At 42.4% G+C, this 17,450-nt stretch overlaps 2 protein-coding genes across 3 annotated transcripts; one reads left to right on the top strand and one right to left on the bottom strand.

Annotated features, from left to right (window-relative positions):
• Positions 1-1,095: 1,095 nt before the first annotated feature.
• Positions 1,096-8,552, top strand: napsa (napsin A aspartic peptidase). 2 transcript variants are annotated; one of them, XR_001965709.2, is made up of 10 exons: positions 1,096-1,259; positions 1,723-1,876; positions 3,043-3,166; positions 3,405-3,523; positions 3,852-4,051; positions 4,823-4,945; positions 5,132-5,276; positions 5,759-5,857; positions 6,023-6,245; positions 7,801-8,552. XR_001965709.2 is itself a non-coding variant. In XM_018743050.2 (9 exons), the coding sequence occupies exons 1-9, from the start codon at positions 1,192-1,194 to the stop codon at positions 6,182-6,184; spliced, it is 1,194 nt and encodes a 397-aa protein (XP_018598566.2). In that variant the 5' UTR covers positions 1,096-1,191; the 3' UTR covers positions 6,185-6,374. The 2 variants fall into 2 exon arrangements, 1 of the variants encoding a protein (XP_018598566.2); XM_018743050.2 differs by lacking the exon at positions 7,801-8,552 and having other exon boundaries at positions 6,023-6,374.
• A 1,298-nt stretch (positions 8,553-9,850) lies between these two features.
• mief1 (mitochondrial elongation factor 1) lies at positions 9,851-14,894 on the bottom strand. Its single transcript, XM_018742954.2, has 6 exons — positions 14,817-14,894; positions 13,730-14,069; positions 13,240-13,394; positions 12,865-13,045; positions 11,242-11,498; positions 9,851-11,064 (listed from the first exon to the last, which is right to left on the bottom strand). The coding sequence occupies exons 3-6, from the start codon at positions 13,384-13,386 to the stop codon at positions 10,249-10,251; spliced, it is 1,401 nt and encodes a 466-aa protein (XP_018598470.1). The 5' UTR covers positions 13,387-13,394; positions 13,730-14,069; positions 14,817-14,894; the 3' UTR covers positions 9,851-10,248.
• Positions 14,895-17,450: the final 2,556 nt, after the last annotated feature.

Raw genomic sequence — 17,450 nt, 5'->3', positions numbered from 1 at the left:
GGCTTTGTGTAAATAGTTGCATTCTGGGAAATCTGTAAATAATGTGTGTAACCACTGGGGACACTTAAGGGGTAAATGGTGGGGTGACTGCGTTTCTCCAATGTGTGGAGAGAGAGCGTTAGGGCACTAAGAAGGTGGGGAAGGCTAGCTGGAGGAGCAGGTCCTAGAGGAAACGGGGTCCTCAGATCGAGAGCGTTATTTTCCTGGTGCTGGTGTTCTAATAAATCGTTCGTCATGAACGCTGCTTCTGCGTCCTTCTTCACCCCATCCAAACCCACGGCGCTGTGTGTCACGTAATGCGCTTCTTCTGGAGGCAATGAGAATGACACAGTCTCTTGTGAGTTTCCGTAGACTGGAGGAAATTTCTGGAATTCCCAGCTCTTAAGCATATTTTCCACAGAGAGTGGCGCCGGGCACACGGCTCCTCCACAGCAGCTCATACACAGCCGCTCAGACACCACCACCATGATGGTCCATCATGTATGTAATGCTACACAGCCTAAGGGGAGCACGCAGCTAACAGTGATTCAGTGCTCATAAAGGGTAATAAGTACAGCCAGTAACTTATATTTTCTGTACATTATATGGTTATCTTAGTTATATCTAGCTGCTTTCATTAAAAAAACGCTTAATAATAATTGTAATTTAAATACATTCATGCAGAATGTTTTCATAAGGAAGAAAACAGCCAAGGCAGAACTTCGTACATGGCATTCAAGCGGCTGGTTTCTACTATTTTTATTATTTGCCTTAACTTAGCATAATGAAAAACGTTCAATTTTATTTACAAAGCAGTGATGAATATGTGAAGAATCCGTTACATTATAGAGTAAAGTATTATAATCAAAGTGCTCAAAGTCCTGTATTGTGAAATTGAAATAACAAATTACAAACTGCAGTTTTCGACACGCGACCCAGACAATCGTGTGACCAGCTCGACGTATTTCACTTGTTGACTGAAGGGGAGCTATTGAAATGACAGTTGGTACAGGTCACCCAATCAGAGTGGAGAATTTCTGGAGGCTATCCAATCAGGATGTAAAATGAACGTCGGAGGCGGATTCTTCCCGAAGCGTTTACGGTGGTTCGCAACAGTGACAGGAGGAAGCGGCCCGTTAAAGCGCTCACACGCTCTTCTTTCGTCCGCGGGAGAAAAGTTGTGCAACTTCTTTTTTACTGCGACAAGATACCATGAACCGATTACATTTACTTTATTTCATTATATCCCTCGTTATAAGTCAAAGCGATGCCGTGTTCAGGTAGGTGTACTAAGTATTCTGATTACTTATGATAAGAGAATATTAGAATTTGCAGATTTTTTCTGTTGTATTATTACTTTATTAATTACATATGCATACTAACATATATTAAAATATATTATTTGCAAATACAAAAATATGACTGCCTAGGGAGATGATCACCTAAGATGTAAATTTTGCAAGCCCAAATAATGATAAATAGGTAATACATTATATAATATATAATATTATATATTCTGTTTTATGTTCGATACAAGGAATAATTCAGGTTTATGTATTAACTTGATGAAAAGCATGTTTTTAAAATGACACTCGAGGGATTGTTACTTTTCCTAGGTCTCATGTTCTTTGTAAAAAGGGAAGCGTATAATTGTAAGATGACAACATCTAGCAGATGACACAGAGAGTGTGACAGTTGAGTTCAGTTTTAAGCCTCACCATGTTTTGCCTGTCCACACTACAGGGTCCCTTTACACAGGACGCGCACTGTGCGGAGACTGCTGTGCGACAGTGGGATGACCCTCGATGAGCTTAGGGCCAAGGCTGAGGAACTCGCCGGATCGTGGGGTTATTCCGTGCAGGAGGTTCCCGTGGAGCGGCTCACCAACTTCATGGATGTAGGATTGTTTTGGGAAGACGGATGTGTGTGTTGTTGCCTCACAGTGCGTGCGCTGTTCGGGTGTACGTTTGAAGTTTGCGTGTTTCCCCTGTGTTTGTGTGGCTTTTCTCCGAGCGCTCTGGTTCCCTCCCCCCGGTCCAAAGATGTGTTTCGGGTGAACTGGTGACTCTAGGTTGCCTGTAGTGTGTGTGTATATGTGTGTGTGTGTGTGTGTCAGGCTAACCTGTAAATATGTGGTGAGCTGTCCAGGGTGAACCTTGCTTGGTATTGATCCCTGTGTTTCCACGATAGGCTTTGGACCACCTCAACCCAGATTTGATTGAACGGGTGGTGAATGATAGCAAGTGAGTGGACAGGAAGTTGGCTGGGGAAGAGGTCCCATTGGTGGCTACATGCCTCTTTGATGCCTACAGCAGTAGCGTTGTTCAAAAAATGTGAAAGTGGTCAGTTCCTGAGGAAGCCTGTATGATTTAGGTTGTATTGGATAAGATAAGGCGCACCCTTAGGGATAGGGTGAGGAGCTCAGTCACCCGGGAGGAGCTCGGAGTAGAGCCGCTGCTCCTCCGCATCGAGAGGAGTCGGTTGAGGTGGCTCGGGCATCTGTTCCGGATGCCTCCTGGACGCCTCCCCGGGGAGGTGTTCCGGGCATGTCCCACCGGGAGGAGGCCTCAGGGCAGACCCAGGACACGTTGGAAAGACTACGTCTCCCGGCTGGCCTGGGAACGCCTTGGGGTTCCCCCAGAGGAGCTGGAGGAGGTGTGCGGGGAGAGGGAAGGCTGGGGCGCTCTGCTTGGACTACTGCCCCCGCGACCTGGTCCCGGATAAGCGGAGGAAGATGGATGGATGGATGGATGGATGGATGGATGGATGGATGGATAAGATAAAGGACATGGGAGGTTCGGGTCCAGTGTGAATCCTATCCTGTAACTCATTACCCTGAACTGGTGATGTTAAGCACGGAGGAGATGGGGTACATCGTGGACGGGATGCCAATTCAACACAGAGCTGTCACACATGCCCGATGTTGTGAGATGTTGTATGGGAAAGTCACCAGCTCCATGTCAAACCAACGTACACTGCATCTCTAACCCTGCAACAGAGCTGATGGAAACGGTTGTGATGTAATAACCACCGATGTGCTAATGTCCCCGTCCAACCCACCAGGCTCAGTACTATGGCGTGATCAGCATCGGGTCCCCTCCGCAGAACTTCTCTGTGCTCTTCGACACTGGTTCCTCAAACCTGTGGGTGCCCTCCATTCACTGCTCCTTCCTGGACATTGCTTGCTGTGAGTCGGTATAATATCTTTAGTTTTCTCAAGTTGAACGACTTGACCAATACCCACTTCTAACAACTGAGGTTAAGTACCTTCTTCAGAAGTACAACATTAACATGCATCCAGGACCTCTTCAAAAATGTGGATCTGATTAATGTTCTTTGCGGTTTCAGGCAGATTGTCATGATTCAAGTCGCAGTAGTTATGATGGCACACGCAGGAAACATGCATGACCCGGATTCCTTTTTAGGGTTCCACCGCAGATATGATTCCAGGAAGTCCAACTCCTACGTGAAGAATGGCACCAAGTTCTCCATCCAGTATGGCCGAGGCAGCCTGTCGGGGTTTCTCAGCCAGGACGTGGTCTCGGTGAGCGGCAGAATTGTTCCAGCCCGAGTGCCTCACATACCTTAATATCACCGGAAACTTTTACCGGAGCAAATCGGGTTAATAGACTTTTCCTCGCATTTCCCATTGGCTGTAGTCTTGGATAATTTTTTTTGCCCTTCTTATTACATTGTTTCAATCCATCTCAAATGTTTTATAGTCGTACACTAGCTAAATAGGAATTAAGCTTGCGAGAATGTTTTAAATTCGTACGCTGGTGCTATACAGCAGTTCATCTCGCTTGCGTCGATGATGAGCCTTTTCCTGTCTTTCTCACTCTTTCGTCGTCCTCCCCAATTCCGTCATCCAGCTGGCTGATTTGGTGGTGACAGGGCAGCAGTTCGGCGAGGCCGTTAGCCAGCCCGGCATCGTGTTTGCGGTGGCACGCTTTGACGGCGTGCTGGGGATGGGGTATCCTTCCATCTCCGTGGGCAGCGTCACCCCCGTCTTCGACTCCGCAATGGCTGCCAAGCTGCTGCCCCAGAACATCTTCTCCTTCTACATGAACAGGTCTGTAGAAGTGGGAAGTTTTCTGTAAGTGTACTCTGGTGTCACTTTTCGTGTATCTACAGCTAGTTCTCGACTTACCGCGACCCGGCCGTCCTATCAACCTTCTTGTATTATTTTCGAGCCCCGTCATTTGGTCGTGACGTCTAACCATGACCGATCTTTCTGCTGATAACATTAACTGGACGCACTATGCGAGGCACAGTATATGCCATTGGCTCAGTCAGTGCGTTTATTGGTCTCTGCATTTTACTTACAGAAGCATTGCATTTACAGAATGTTTAGTCTGTGATTCCATTCAGCTTACTTTTTATTTAAAATAGCTAGCCAGCGAAAACATGGATGTTCCGGTGGTGCACAAAAGAAAAAAAAACTGAAGAAATCAGATTTCAAAATGAAAATGAAGATAATAATGCAGCATGAATATTATGGTACTGCATTGTATACTATTATTATTATTTATTAGTATTATTGTAGCACAGTGTGGGAAATTAGTGAAAAAATACAGTAAAGCCCTATTATACAAGATAGCCTTGATGCATGTTACTTGTTGTATGTATCCTTACGGCTTCTCTTCTTTTTGTCACCACTGTGCTTAGAAGCATAGTGAGCTGTGGCATCTCTACATACATTTCTACTCTCTCTGCTGGTATGGATCACGGTGCACCAACGCACAATGGCGAAAATGCCCGTCTGACAACATCGGAGCCTCTCGATACACTCTCGGCCCTCATCCCTCCTTCCTTTTACATGCCTCGATGCTTTCTGTCCCAGGGACCCCACAGCAGATGTCGGGGGTGAGCTCATGCTGGGGGGTATCGACAAGCAGTATTACCAGGGTGAGCTGCACTACGTCAACGTTACCCGCAAAGCCTACTGGCAGATAAAGATGGACGGGTGAGGAATAAAGGAACCGTTTCCACTTTCGTACCACTTTGTCTGGGTGCTGTAGGAGCTTCAGTATAAAGAACAGCACAAGGGACAACCGGATTGTTCTCACACTCGGGATTCTTGCTGATGAAAAGATCTTAACACTCTTAACACACGATCAGACAGCTTCTTCAATGTAATTTGCCGCCGCAGAGTTGCTGTTGGAAACCAGCTGACGTTGTGCAAGGGAGGCTGCCAGGCGATCGTCGACACAGGAACGTCTCTTATCGCCGGACCTGCGCAGGAAGTGCGAGCTCTGCATAAGGCCATTGGGGCTTTGCCCCTCTTGATGGGGGAGGTAAGGCCATTGCCCACGTGTCCACTGATGCTTTACTAGGTCTCAGAGGGGTGCAGGCCTGCCAAGGGGAAAGAAAAGTTTAATTAGCGCTGAGTCACGTATCGAGACAAAATGAAGATCCTCATACCCTGGCAGCTGCAGCCTTCTCAGCGCATGGGGATGTAGCAATGTGCGTTCATTGCAGATCTTGTGCGTTCATTACTTCCTGCTGTTTTGTAATAGTGTGCGGACACGTATTTCATGTATGGGATCTTTTCCGGGATCAACCTACGTATTCATTTAGCTGTAAATTCAAATTGATCCCATACAGATAAAGTAAATGCATAAAACAACAGACGTTATCGCCTCAGAGATGTAGCGGTTACAACACATTTCCTCCAGCGGTGTTCTCACATAGGACATGTAGGGCATGTGCTGGTATTTCTGGTGTTTTTCCGTCCTGTTACTGTTCGAACTCAACCATGTTCATCTCCCTCCTCTAGTATCTGATTCTGTGCTCGAAGATCCCATCCCTCCCAGTTATTTCCTTTACTCTGGGAGGAAAGCAGTTCAATCTAACTGGAGAGGACTATGTCCTGAAGGTATCTTCTCCGATTCTTTCTCGCTGTGTCGCCGAGTCATCCTGATCTGGCTAAAGTGCATTATTGGTATTCGTTGGCTTTTATCAGTGCATTACAGTACGAAATGTACCCATGCTGTTTGCAACCACTGAGAGCAGATCCTGTATCCGCACGCACTCCCTGTAGGAATCTCAGATGGGGAAGTCGATCTGTCTCTCGGGGTTCATGGCCCTGGATGTGCCGCCCCCAGCCGGGCCACTCTGGATCCTGGGAGACGTCTTCATTGGACGCTACTACAGCGTGTTTGACCGAGACGCGGATCGAGTGGGTTTCGCGCCCGCAAAGTAGAGTTTTATGGACAAGGGATCAGAGCCAGAGGTGATGATACAAAGACGAAGCCTGCTGCTGGGTAAATTTTCACTGCTACATTGCCTGTTCCTTATGATGCCTTAAAGCCTTTTGTATACTGTGCATCAAATCAATCTAAGATGCTATGCTGTTTTGTAAATGTTGATAGAGAAAAAGTGCTGTGAAAAAGTATTTGCCCCCCTCCTGATTTTTTTTTTTTTTTTGCATATTTGTCACAGTTAAATGATTGAGATCATCAAACAAATTTTAATATTACACAAAGATAACCCAAGTAAATACAAAATGCAGTTTTTAAATTATGATTTCATTTATTAAGGGAAAAAAGCTGTCCAAACCTACCTAGCCGTATGTGAAAAAGTAATTCCCCCCCCCCCTTGTTAAATCATGAATGAACTGTGATTAACCACATTTTTTTGGAAAGCTGAGTTAAATTTCACTTGCCACACCCAGGCCTGATTACTGCCAGACCTGTTGAATGAAGAAATCACTTAAACAGAACCTGTCTGACGAAGCAAAGCACATCTCAAAAAGCAACACATCATGCCGCGATCTAAAGAATTTCAAGAACAGATGAGAAACAAAGTAATTGACATGTATCAGTCTGGAAAGGGTTACAAAGCCATTTCTAAGGCTTTGGGACTCCAGCGAACCACGGTGAGAGCCGTTATCCACAAATGGAGAAAACTTGGTGGTGAACCTTCCCAGGAGTGGCTGGTCTACCAAAATTAGGAAGGGGGTAAATACTTTTTCACAGCACTGCATGTCGTGAGGCTGTTTCTTTCCATGGATCTCTGCGCAGACTATGAGCAGTCAGAAGACTGAGTCACATGCAAATAACAGCTGGTGAAATAATCTGTAAACCTAAAGTTCAACAAATCAAAGCATTAAGCATAAAGCTATTAAAACTATTACATAAACTATTTTGTAACGAACTTCATGCTTTCTAAGATCAAATTTGTGTAAGAGCAAAAAATGTCACTAAGTCAAAAAAAAAAACCAAAGTATCAACAGTTCTAGGTGAGCAGTTTTTAAAAAATGCCCATCAGAAACAAAATAAGGACTGTTTAACCATCATGATCATCATTTGCATTGAAGGCAGTTTTAACTAAGTAGTCAGAATACAGAGGCTTTTAATGAACTTTTTCATTTTTTTTTTTTTAAATTTTCAACTTAATTTTTTTGCACAAAGTTCTGAATTTAATTTTGTTATTCGCCACAACTGTGGCTACATTGAAAAATATGTTGCTCGCCTCTGATTCAGACCTTTGACTTGACAGCAAAGTTTCTGCTTTGTCGGCGAAAACAAACACGAAACAAAGAATTGTCTAGAGTCTGGCTTTATTTTAGAGATGTTGAAAAGATTGTTTACATTACAACAGACAGAATACAGTTCCATAAAAGGTCCAAAAATAACATGAAGTATAACACCTTTGGTGACAAATGCTGTATGATTTTTTTTTTGGCAATAAATCATTCATATGAAAATGAGTACCTTCAGTTCTACTGCTGAGGAATAACATTATAAAATTAAAAAAGGTGTGGAATGTGGTCCAATAAATTACAAATTGTGTCTTTTTTTTTTTTTTTTCCTGTAGTCACACGCTTCCCTGCCAGCTTTCTGAGCTTCATCACATGCCATCTTATATCACCACCTGCGGTCTATCCTGCACTCATTCCCCAAAGTATTAAGTATAGCAGAATCGGTAATGGAAATTCCAAATATGGTTTATTGTTGAGGTAAAGACTAGGCTCGGGGTATGAGGAGCGAGATCAGACAACAGGATTCCACTACATTTTCATGTCTTTAATAACAGTGCCTGAAGCCAGCAGAATCTGAATACATTAAAGTCAGAAAACTGAATATTGACAGGCCACAATCTTTGAACACAGTTTACCATTTGGAGCGTGCCCTTCAATCCTAACACGTCACAGGAACACGCTGCTGACTGACAGTATTCTCTTCCCCGAATACACTACTATCTGTAACATTTATAGAAACAAGTAGTGTCTGCATATAAATATCCTGAAATGAAAAGATACACTGCATAGAGACAGTGCACAGACCCATAAAATACACAATTCTGTTCAGAAGATTTCCAAAAAAGTTGCTTCAAGTGGTTAATGTTAAAATAAATGAAACAATGCTGGAAAAGGTATGATTCTGGACCATTATGTAGGTTTATAGATATTTAAGTGGATATTCTCAGTGAATTTCGGTTCACTTACACATAAAGTGACAAATGCATTTGCAACCGTTTGGTTGTGCCTGCATGATAAATACAAAATTAGTTATAAAAAAAAAGTACATATATTGCACATCTCTTTATTAAATAAATTTATCCTTACAGAGAAACAATTGTCAGAATATTTCCATAAAAAACCCACACACCACTTAAGGAAACATTTAGGCCATTATATTTTAATTCTTTTTTTTTTATTCATCAGTTATAATTTCCCCCATGTCTAATTCATAAGCTTGATGACATTTCTCCAAAAAAGGATAAATTTAATGAACATGTCTCTTGCAATAGCTGTTATAACAACAGGAAATGGAGGCCAACAAGCAGAGTGTGACAACAGGATATGAACAACAATCGGGACAATCAACATAATGTGTTATTGGTAAACTGATATGTAGACTGATGTATGTGTGTTGGTCAATTCTCACAGATTCTCACTGGCAGTAAAACTCACACTAACAAGAAAGTAGCCTTTAGGACATGGCAGCCTTGTAACACCAAAGTCATAACACTTCTGCACATAGCAGAAGTTGCATGTCATGTGGACTGTATGCCTTCATACTGTCCATTTCTACAGCTATAAAGAAAGTGCAAAAATATTTTTCTGCAGGAAATATTTTTCCTGGGTATCATTGCAAAGAGAATTCATTCTTGCACGCAACTGTCACCTACATTTGGTTTGACCTAAATATTAAAATTCCAGGAGCTCCTTTCATTGAACTGACAAAACGGAACTCTTGACACTCAACCACGTTGTGGCTGATCTCATGACACACAGGCTACAGCAGCGTCACATCTACAGTTCTTGTGACATTTCCACACTAGAGTTTACTTTACAAAGTGTCAGATTAAATGAACCTGAAAATGTCAACTAGCAAAACTGAACATTGCTCCTGCACTCCTGCTTTCGAACATTGCAATGAGCCTGTAACTGGAAGCTTGTTTTTGCTACAGTACACACAGTGCTGCTGAGAAAACAAGGAAAAATGTTCTAAAAAGAAACCATTGAAAAGGTGCAAAAATGTTTCCGCCACATTAGTATCCTATGTGAGCAACAACAAAGTCACTTCACATTCACAAGGTCCATCGCTTGTTAAAGCCAACTCTGATACAGCTGAACACAGCAGAATTCAGCCACCAAAACACCGACATTTCAGAACAGGATTTCTCAAGACCCAAACAGTATCCATCACCCTGTCCTTTAACCTTTCGCTAGCTTCTGTCATGCATTAAACTATATGAAACACCTTTTCTTTAAAAAAAAAAAAACAGTAGGTGGTAAATGAGTCTTCCTCATTAATTATTACTAGATTCGGTCCTACCGCTCACACTATAATGAGAAGGAAACGTCATTACTCATGCCATGGTTCAAAAAAAAAAAAAAAAGGAACAAGAGGGAAAAAAAAAAACAGTCACAAACACAAAGGATCATTTGTGTATTTTATTTTCAAATAAAAATGTGCACATCTTAATTTTCTGAACTCTTGCTGCTGACAACAATGGTTAGAGTCAGCAGTCCTTGTTACCATATCATGGTACATTGAGCACTGCAATGAGTTCTGCAACACTACAAGGTTGCCAAACAATACTGTGCAAAGTTAAAAGAATAAGATGGCACACAAACCAGAGGGAATCTGTAATACTATTTAGTTTATGGCTGTAAAAATGTGTTAAGAGGCAGCTGGAACATGAAGAATGACGTTCGTATCTCACAGCAGTGGGAGGAAGTTACTCTGAAAAGACTGCCTATGGTCACCCGAACAGCTTGCTGGCTGATCGCTATGACCGTGCTCTGACAGCAGGTCAGGCAGTTCTGAGCAAACTTTCTGGGTTGGACAATGCACAGTAGAGGGTGTATCCCAGCTCATCCACCTCCTGGGGGGTGAGCTCACAGAAGAGGTTAACCTTGGGATTAAGGGCACAGGGCAGCCTCCCAGCCTCTAGGTGTCCCACTAGCGCACGCAGCAGGCCCAGGAAGCGGTCAGCCAGCGCGCCCTGAGTCCAGTCATGCTCTGTTTCACTTAGCAGCAGCAGAGCGTTGGTTAATTGGCTGGAGGAAAGATGTGTGAGTGCGGGGTTCAGTTTGCATATGGCCTTTCCCACTTTCAGACACAGGCAGCGGCAGCCCCCGTCTTCCTGGTCGAGGGTGCGTAGCCGTGCTGTCTCTGCTACTCGGAAGCTCTGACGCCACAAGTTCTCATGGCGCTCGGCCCAGCGGTGCGGCTTCGCAATCAGAGACACGCCATCCTCCATCACGATCAACGGGAGGAAGTCTACGTAGAGCCGACGGTCCGTCTCATACTGCACCTCCAGAGTCAGCGTCTCAGAGGGCACGACGGGTCGGATGATGTAGTCCAACACGCTTCCAATCGCTGGCCAGTTGATAGAGCCTGCCACCAATTTCTCAAAGACCTCTAGCACACTCTTAGGAGACAGGTACCCGCCCACCACGCAGCGGTCCCAGTAGCTGCTCCCCCGAGGGAAGTACTCCAGGTTTTCCCTCCGCACCAGCCAGAAGCCAGGCACATTCATGATGGTATCCTCCCCAGGAACTGGTGACCACAGGTTCTTCTCCAGGACCAAGGGAACCATCAACTGAGCATGGTCAGCAGTTACCACCTAAAACAAACGGTACCATGCCAGATATTTACTTTTAAGTGATTTTGATTACATTGATTCGACATAAAATTCCTGACCTACCAACAGGGAAAAACCGGAGAAGGGCAGAAGTGTGTGTCTAAAGAATACAAAACACAACACTGTTGCCAGAATAACCTAAGGACCCCCTCTGCATACCTGGAGGTCATCGTAGAGGCTGCCGCTTAGGTACATTTCCCGCAGGGGCATGTCAGGCAGCTTGGAGTGAAGGAAAACCCGGAGCTCCGCGCAAATGTCCAGGGCGGCACGGCGCGCAGCAGCCTGCTCACCCGCAGGGATAGCCACACATTGCCGGTAGAAGGCCCACAGTCTTTCCTGGAGAGAGAGTCTCATGCGGGCATGCTGAAGCTCTGCCTTGCGGGGACCACCCCGGCCTGTCACCCGTCGCACACAGTCTGATGGGCAGGAGACCCAGGTGACCCGGGATGATATAATAAAGACAAGAAAGGGGAAGGAAAGATGAAGATTGAGACAAGGGAGATGAAAAGGGAAAATCCTTGTGGAGACACATACGCACTCGATTAAATACCTTAAAACAGCATTTTACTTAAGGAACAATGACAGAAACCAAAGAAAAAAGGGTTTTCATCCCCACAGATCATGAAAGAACACGAATAAGTCTCTGAGGCATAGACTTATATTCTGCACCTGCTAGCGGTCAATTATAAACACAGAATAGTAGAAATGTATTTATTACTGTCCTAATTACAGCAGAGGCAATATAAGACTGCAAGTGTAGCATATTTAATCTCCTTGTAAGACAATCTAAACAAAGGTTAATTATTGCAAAGTGTATTACATCCAAAACAACTCACAGAGTTTTTTTAAACCACCTTCACAGGTCTGTGCAGCATGAGTCATTCTATGTTTTTAAGAAAGGCTATTATTTCTTCACACTTTGCAATGTTCAAAGCCAAGTTTAAAATTTACCTTGTATTTTGAAGGGAACAACAGGCTTTGTAATATTGATTGGCATTATGGCCTCATAACTACTTGAGAAGTAACCTACATGGTAGAGTCAGTAAATTCTAAGACTGATCACCAGGTGACGCTGCTGTGGTTGCAAGCCATCAGTGCATGTGTGTTACCTGTAATGGTATGGAAGCCGTATCGTAACAGCAGCAGCATCACTCTCTGGCCAGTGTTAAAACTTACTAGCACAAGGCTACTAAATAAGTGACTCTCTCAGAAACAAGGATTTATAAATCATTCAGTTATTTACCCAACGGATTAGTACAAACAGCCTACGTGACAATGCAATGGGGTATAATACATTTTCTCTCATCCTTTTCAGGGGTTGCAACACACAACTACGGCTACATTGGGAACAAAAATGAGAGGGGGGCATTAATATAATCACCCACTATAGAGAAAGCACAGCAATCCCCAGGCCTGACTAGCTGTTGGCAGAAAGATTTCGTGTTAGTAGACAGGCTTCAGCCATACAGTCATCAAGAATAAACATACTCATTTCTGACAGGTGTACATCATAGGTGTATACAAAGATGACGGCGTGAAGCAAGATCAAAATTTTGTTAGGCACCACAGAAAAGATGTCACTGCTTTGGTATTTTACATTACTGCTTACGTAATGACACTAACGCTTTATGTACAAAACACCTGATTCTGTGCTTTTATGTGAACTGTCTTATGTCCAGTTACTCTGATTAAATCAGATAAAGATCCTTTCCATGATATTTTGCAGACAGTAGAGAAATATAATCTTCTAGGACAGCTCATATTCCAAACCATAACTCTTACCTGGTTCAAAGGCATGAGAAGAAGTGGGCAGAGTTTGCAGCGACCGACTGACTGTGGACTTCATGTCGCAGTTCAATAACCGTGGAGACGATCCTAGCCAGCTTGGCTCCTCCCAGCTCCTCTTACCCGACTGATCCATTTTAGTTGGGCTGGTGGGAGCACTTATAGCTCGGTCATACATCTAGACATATAAATTTTAATCAGTGAAATCAGTGACACACTGGAATACAGCACAGAGAAACATCCCAACTTTTGACATTCCCAGTTTCATCCTGCCTTAATCATTACTCAGTCTCTCCTTTGTGCTGACATACATTTAATACATGAAAGGCCTTGATACAAAAAAACCTTTTTGTTTTCCAAACTTTGACTCACCCTCTTTACGGCCAGTGTGGCGATCCCCAGCATGGCAGCTCCCCCAACACCCAGCACCAGTTTGGCATTGGAAAGGACAAAGTCAATGGCTGTACCAATACCGTTGTCATCCTTCTTCCCCTTTCGCTCACCGCTTACCCCTGCCATTTTACTTGCTGGATACAGAGAAGGAAAAAACTTAATTTTTGTTGAGACTGCTATTTAAAGTTGTCTATATATATTTGTTATGGAACTTTTAAATTCAAACCACTTGTCACTAAAAAAATCCTAGTATGATTAAGTTGCATAGAGAATTAAGAGCTTTTGTGATAATCACTTCCATCCTCACATTTTTTTAAGTCCAAGATTTTCAGTAATACTGCAGTACTGCAAAAGCAAAATCCTGATTTTATAGCAACATGAAGAGTGATGAAAAGATGAAGCTAACATTTAAATGCTCGCTTTGGACTCAAAACTTTCAAATCAGTGTACGAAGGGGTTTTTCCTTTACCTTTTAGTGGTCCAACACTTGTCCTAGAGTGGGGCAGAGGCTAACGGGGGGGGGGGCTTGAAGCCCTGCTGACTACGGCACTAAACCAGGCCCCCCAAACGACTGCGGAGGAAGAACTGGCCCCTCTTCAGAGCCTCCTCCCTGGCCTGTGGGTTGGTGAGGGCCTGGCAGCGGCGGAACTCGCGAGCTAAAGTATGCCGGTAATAATTGCGGTCGGTGTACTGCAGGTGGCGCCCCGCCCGGAGCAGCGCTCTGTACAGCTCCAACACCGCAGTCTTTGACCAGCCGCCCATTAGGCACTACACGTGGAGGGGGGTTGGAGTCCCAGAATTCTGCAACACTGTAGAAAAACACATGGATATACACATATATGTGATTACTTACATGTTTCCAAAGAGACACACAGAAAGAAAACAGAGCAGTGGCAGAGAATGGGATGCAACTTAATCTGTATTTGGTTATTGAATAATTACCCTGTACGGTCATAGAACAGTTCTCGTCACGATGCTCACATATATTTATCGACATTTTTCACTGAAACACAGCGTTTGATAATTAATCAAGATTTAAATTAATGGTGCCACTCACTCACTGACTCATAAGAAAAAAAAAAATCCAGAGATATCGTAATCATTACGAAATTTCCATAAATATTACAACGCTGTTGTTTACTTTAACATAAACCACGCAGAGTGTTCTATCAAAACAAAAAGTCAAACTCTTGAACAAACTGTCCTCGACATAACGATCCTCCCAGCTCAGGGATGAAATTCTTCAATGAATCTGTCAAGCAACCCTGGCAAGTCGTGAAGCAATACATGAATAATATCAGTAATCACACAAACAACATCATCGACAAAAGACACACGACTTAACTTCACCACGAAATTACAACACATTAATTACAGCAATTATGGTGGCAAGTCGTTTAAAACAACATAACCGGTACTAGAGAGAGTGTGAACAACACAGTGACCTACTCTACTCTGCAGTCAAAAACACACAATTTCGAGATAAATACGCAGGAAACAGTGAACAAACGCAACGTTAACACATTCATTCCCTCTGAGTAGACATTCAAACTCACATTTTTATGGAAAGACAGGAAAAGAGTGGGGTTTTTTCTGAGAGAAAACGGATCCCCTCACTCATCGGTCAAGGTAAATACCCCGGAAAAGGATGGCAGCTAAAGTTCCTTTTGGTAAAACTACTTCCGGGGAATTTCGTTTTACCGTATTGACTGACAAATTACCGTAATACCCAACTTCTACATGTAAATCTGCTGTTGTACTTTACCTTTTTTATTTTATTTTAAACTGTTTTATGGTTGTCGTCTAATTTTATTTATGTGTATCTATAGCAACAGCAATTAACAGCAACGCTGGGTCACAGCGACATAGAGAATGCACAACAAAACAGAATAACATTGTAGCTGTAACTGCAAACACAAGTGAAGGAGAGCAATGCTTCACAGAAATGAACACCAGCCGTTATCTAATGGAAGCAGTACAAACCCCTGACCTGTGCTTCAGAAGTTTCATCAGGCATAAAAAAATTGATCACTAACATCGTCCATGCAGAAAACGAAACTATGGGAGCTGTAGTCTACAAATACAAAATACTAAGTTCAGAATAAATAAATATAATTGAAAAGACTGAAAGAGTTCAATGTAATTGTGAACAGACTTAATTTTCATTCAGTATATTTAAGCATATTAAAACCCTCCAACCTGGAACTACAGTGTGTTCAGAAATTATTCAGGACTACAGGATCTTTCACTTTTTCACATTTTTTTTTTTTTTAAATGTTGCGGCCTTTAACGTTACTTGGATCAGTCAGTTTCGTTCCCAGAACCATGACAGAGGTAGAGAGTTTTTCTAATTTGGCATTGATGGAGTCTACATGAGTTTCCAAGGTCTTTAGCTTGCTTAGGTTATTTTCTATATTTTCTTTCAAAACTTTATTTCATACCATAAAAATTAAGCATTCCAAAATTCTAAATCACAGACACAAAACCGCATCCAGAGAATTCATCAAAAACCATATCTCATCATTAACATGGCAGAGGGTATTCACTCATCTAAGCATAAACCTTTGTATTTCCAAATACAAAGGGTGAAAAAACATCAGAGTTTAGAAACAAGTAAAAATATCCACTTTAAGAACAAACTTGGGACTTTAAACCCTTAACCGTTAAAAGTGTTTTTTTAAAAAAGTACAAAATTATAAAATAACATGTTTCACCCATAAGAAAAGTACCCAAGCATTTGTTAAACTCTTACACTCTGATGTTACTCTATCATTTTCTGTTTAAAAAACCAGAAACATTCATACAGCACACATTTACTTTTACATTTATCTATCTATATCTATTTTTCTCCAAAGCAACTTCCACTGAACTCTATGTAGTGTTATCAGCCCACCCCACACACCTTATTCACCAAGGTGACTTACACTGCTAGATACACTACTTACAATGGGTCACTCATCCATACGTCAACATTTATACACATACACGTTTAAAACATTATTAAATCTGAAATGGTAATAAATGTTAAAAATCAACATTCAAACAGTTTTTCCAAACAAAATTCTCCCTCCTCCACAGCTGTCACATGGGACTCCTCCTCAAGCCCTGACAAACTGATCATAGGGGGAGACCCCACCTGAGAGAGATCAGCAATAAACCAGAATGATCGGGTACCACTATGGAGGAGATAGGATCTTCTCAGCCTTTTTTGGGGGGTCACAGTGAAAACTCACATTCCCAGTGCAGTACCGGAGACCGACCCTGCATCCCTCCAGTTTCTATATTGTTTAGTGGATTGAACATCTCTTTTCATCTCAACACTCAGATGGGATGCTTGACCAGATGATATCTCTTATTCACACCACCAAATCTACCCCGATGATGAACTGGCGCAGCTGGTGGAGGAATGGGCGGCAAAGGCCTCGATTTCTTCTTTTTTGTCGGAAACTTCCAGCGCATCCATTACAACCTCCTGTACTTCAGTGGTTGCAGGGTATCATTTCTCTGGTCTCTAACTTGATTCGCTCTCTGAGGGCATGTTGTGGAAGAAATCTGATAACCTTTACGCTTAGAACAAAATGTCAGAATGTATGATCTATGAATTGAGGAAACTTCAAAGAAGACAAAACTTTATGTGGCCACCTTGAGAGAAAAGCCATCTTCGTTCAAAAATTTTAACTGGAATTTGTTAAAGAAAAATTTGTTTACATATTATTAAATTGGTGTTTCATGATTTATTCAGTGCTCGAAATAAGACTGAATTCATGATTCTGTACAATGGTATTGATTAGGAATATTAACTGGGTCTGCCATATAACAAGGAAGATCTACTGTTGATTTGCGAAATCTTTCGATAACGAATAATGCGTGCTGATCATGACAACTTCTCATGAAGCTAATAGTGCATAACAAGTCACTGATGACTACTTAAAGGAAACCTCAGCATTACTTATCGGAAACATTTTTCAACGTAGAGCTCCTATGACTAGTGTTTCCAACAAAAACTAATCAGATGTTCTCATCCCATTGTTGTTTTTACTTTTGGTGTAATATTATCTTAAAGAACCCAGTCCAAACCACATTCACGAAATAAAACAGATTTTAAAACAGAATTTAGAATTATGTCATGCAATAAATAATTAGCGATTAAAAGGCCATATTCACCATAAGGCTTATACCTTGTGTAATCT

The sequence above is a fragment of the Scleropages formosus genome, chromosome 3 (genome assembly GCF_900964775.1).
Source record: "Scleropages formosus chromosome 3, fSclFor1.1, whole genome shotgun sequence".
Classification (NCBI taxonomy): domain Eukaryota; kingdom Metazoa; phylum Chordata; class Actinopteri; order Osteoglossiformes; family Osteoglossidae; genus Scleropages; species Scleropages formosus.
Note: the sequence above shows the minus strand (reverse complement) of the source record. Positions and strands in the feature narration are given on the sequence as shown.

Excerpts from the sequence above, each read along its gene's own strand:
- napsa (XM_018743050.2), top strand. The coding sequence starts at position 1,192 with ATGAACCGATTACATTTACTTTATTTCATTATATCCCTCGTTATAAGT. Across the intron at positions 1,877-3,042 it reads GGCTCACCAACTTCATGGAT|GCTCAGTACTATGGCGTGAT; the intron begins GTAGGATTGTTT and ends CCAACCCACCAG. Across the intron at positions 5,277-5,758 it reads TGCCCCTCTTGATGGGGGAG|TATCTGATTCTGTGCTCGAA; the intron begins GTAAGGCCATTG and ends TCCCTCCTCTAG.
- mief1 (XM_018742954.2), bottom strand. The coding sequence starts at position 13,386 with ATGGCAGGGGTAAGCGGTGAGCGAAAGGGGAAGAAGGATGACAACGGT. Across the intron at positions 11,499-12,864 it reads TTCTCATGCCTTTGAACCAG|ACTGTGTGCGACGGGTGACA; the intron begins GTAAGAGTTATG and ends CCTGCCCATCAG. Across the intron at positions 11,065-11,241 it reads GCCTCTACGATGACCTCCAG|GTGGTAACTGCTGACCATGC; the intron begins GTATGCAGAGGG and ends CGTTTGTTTTAG.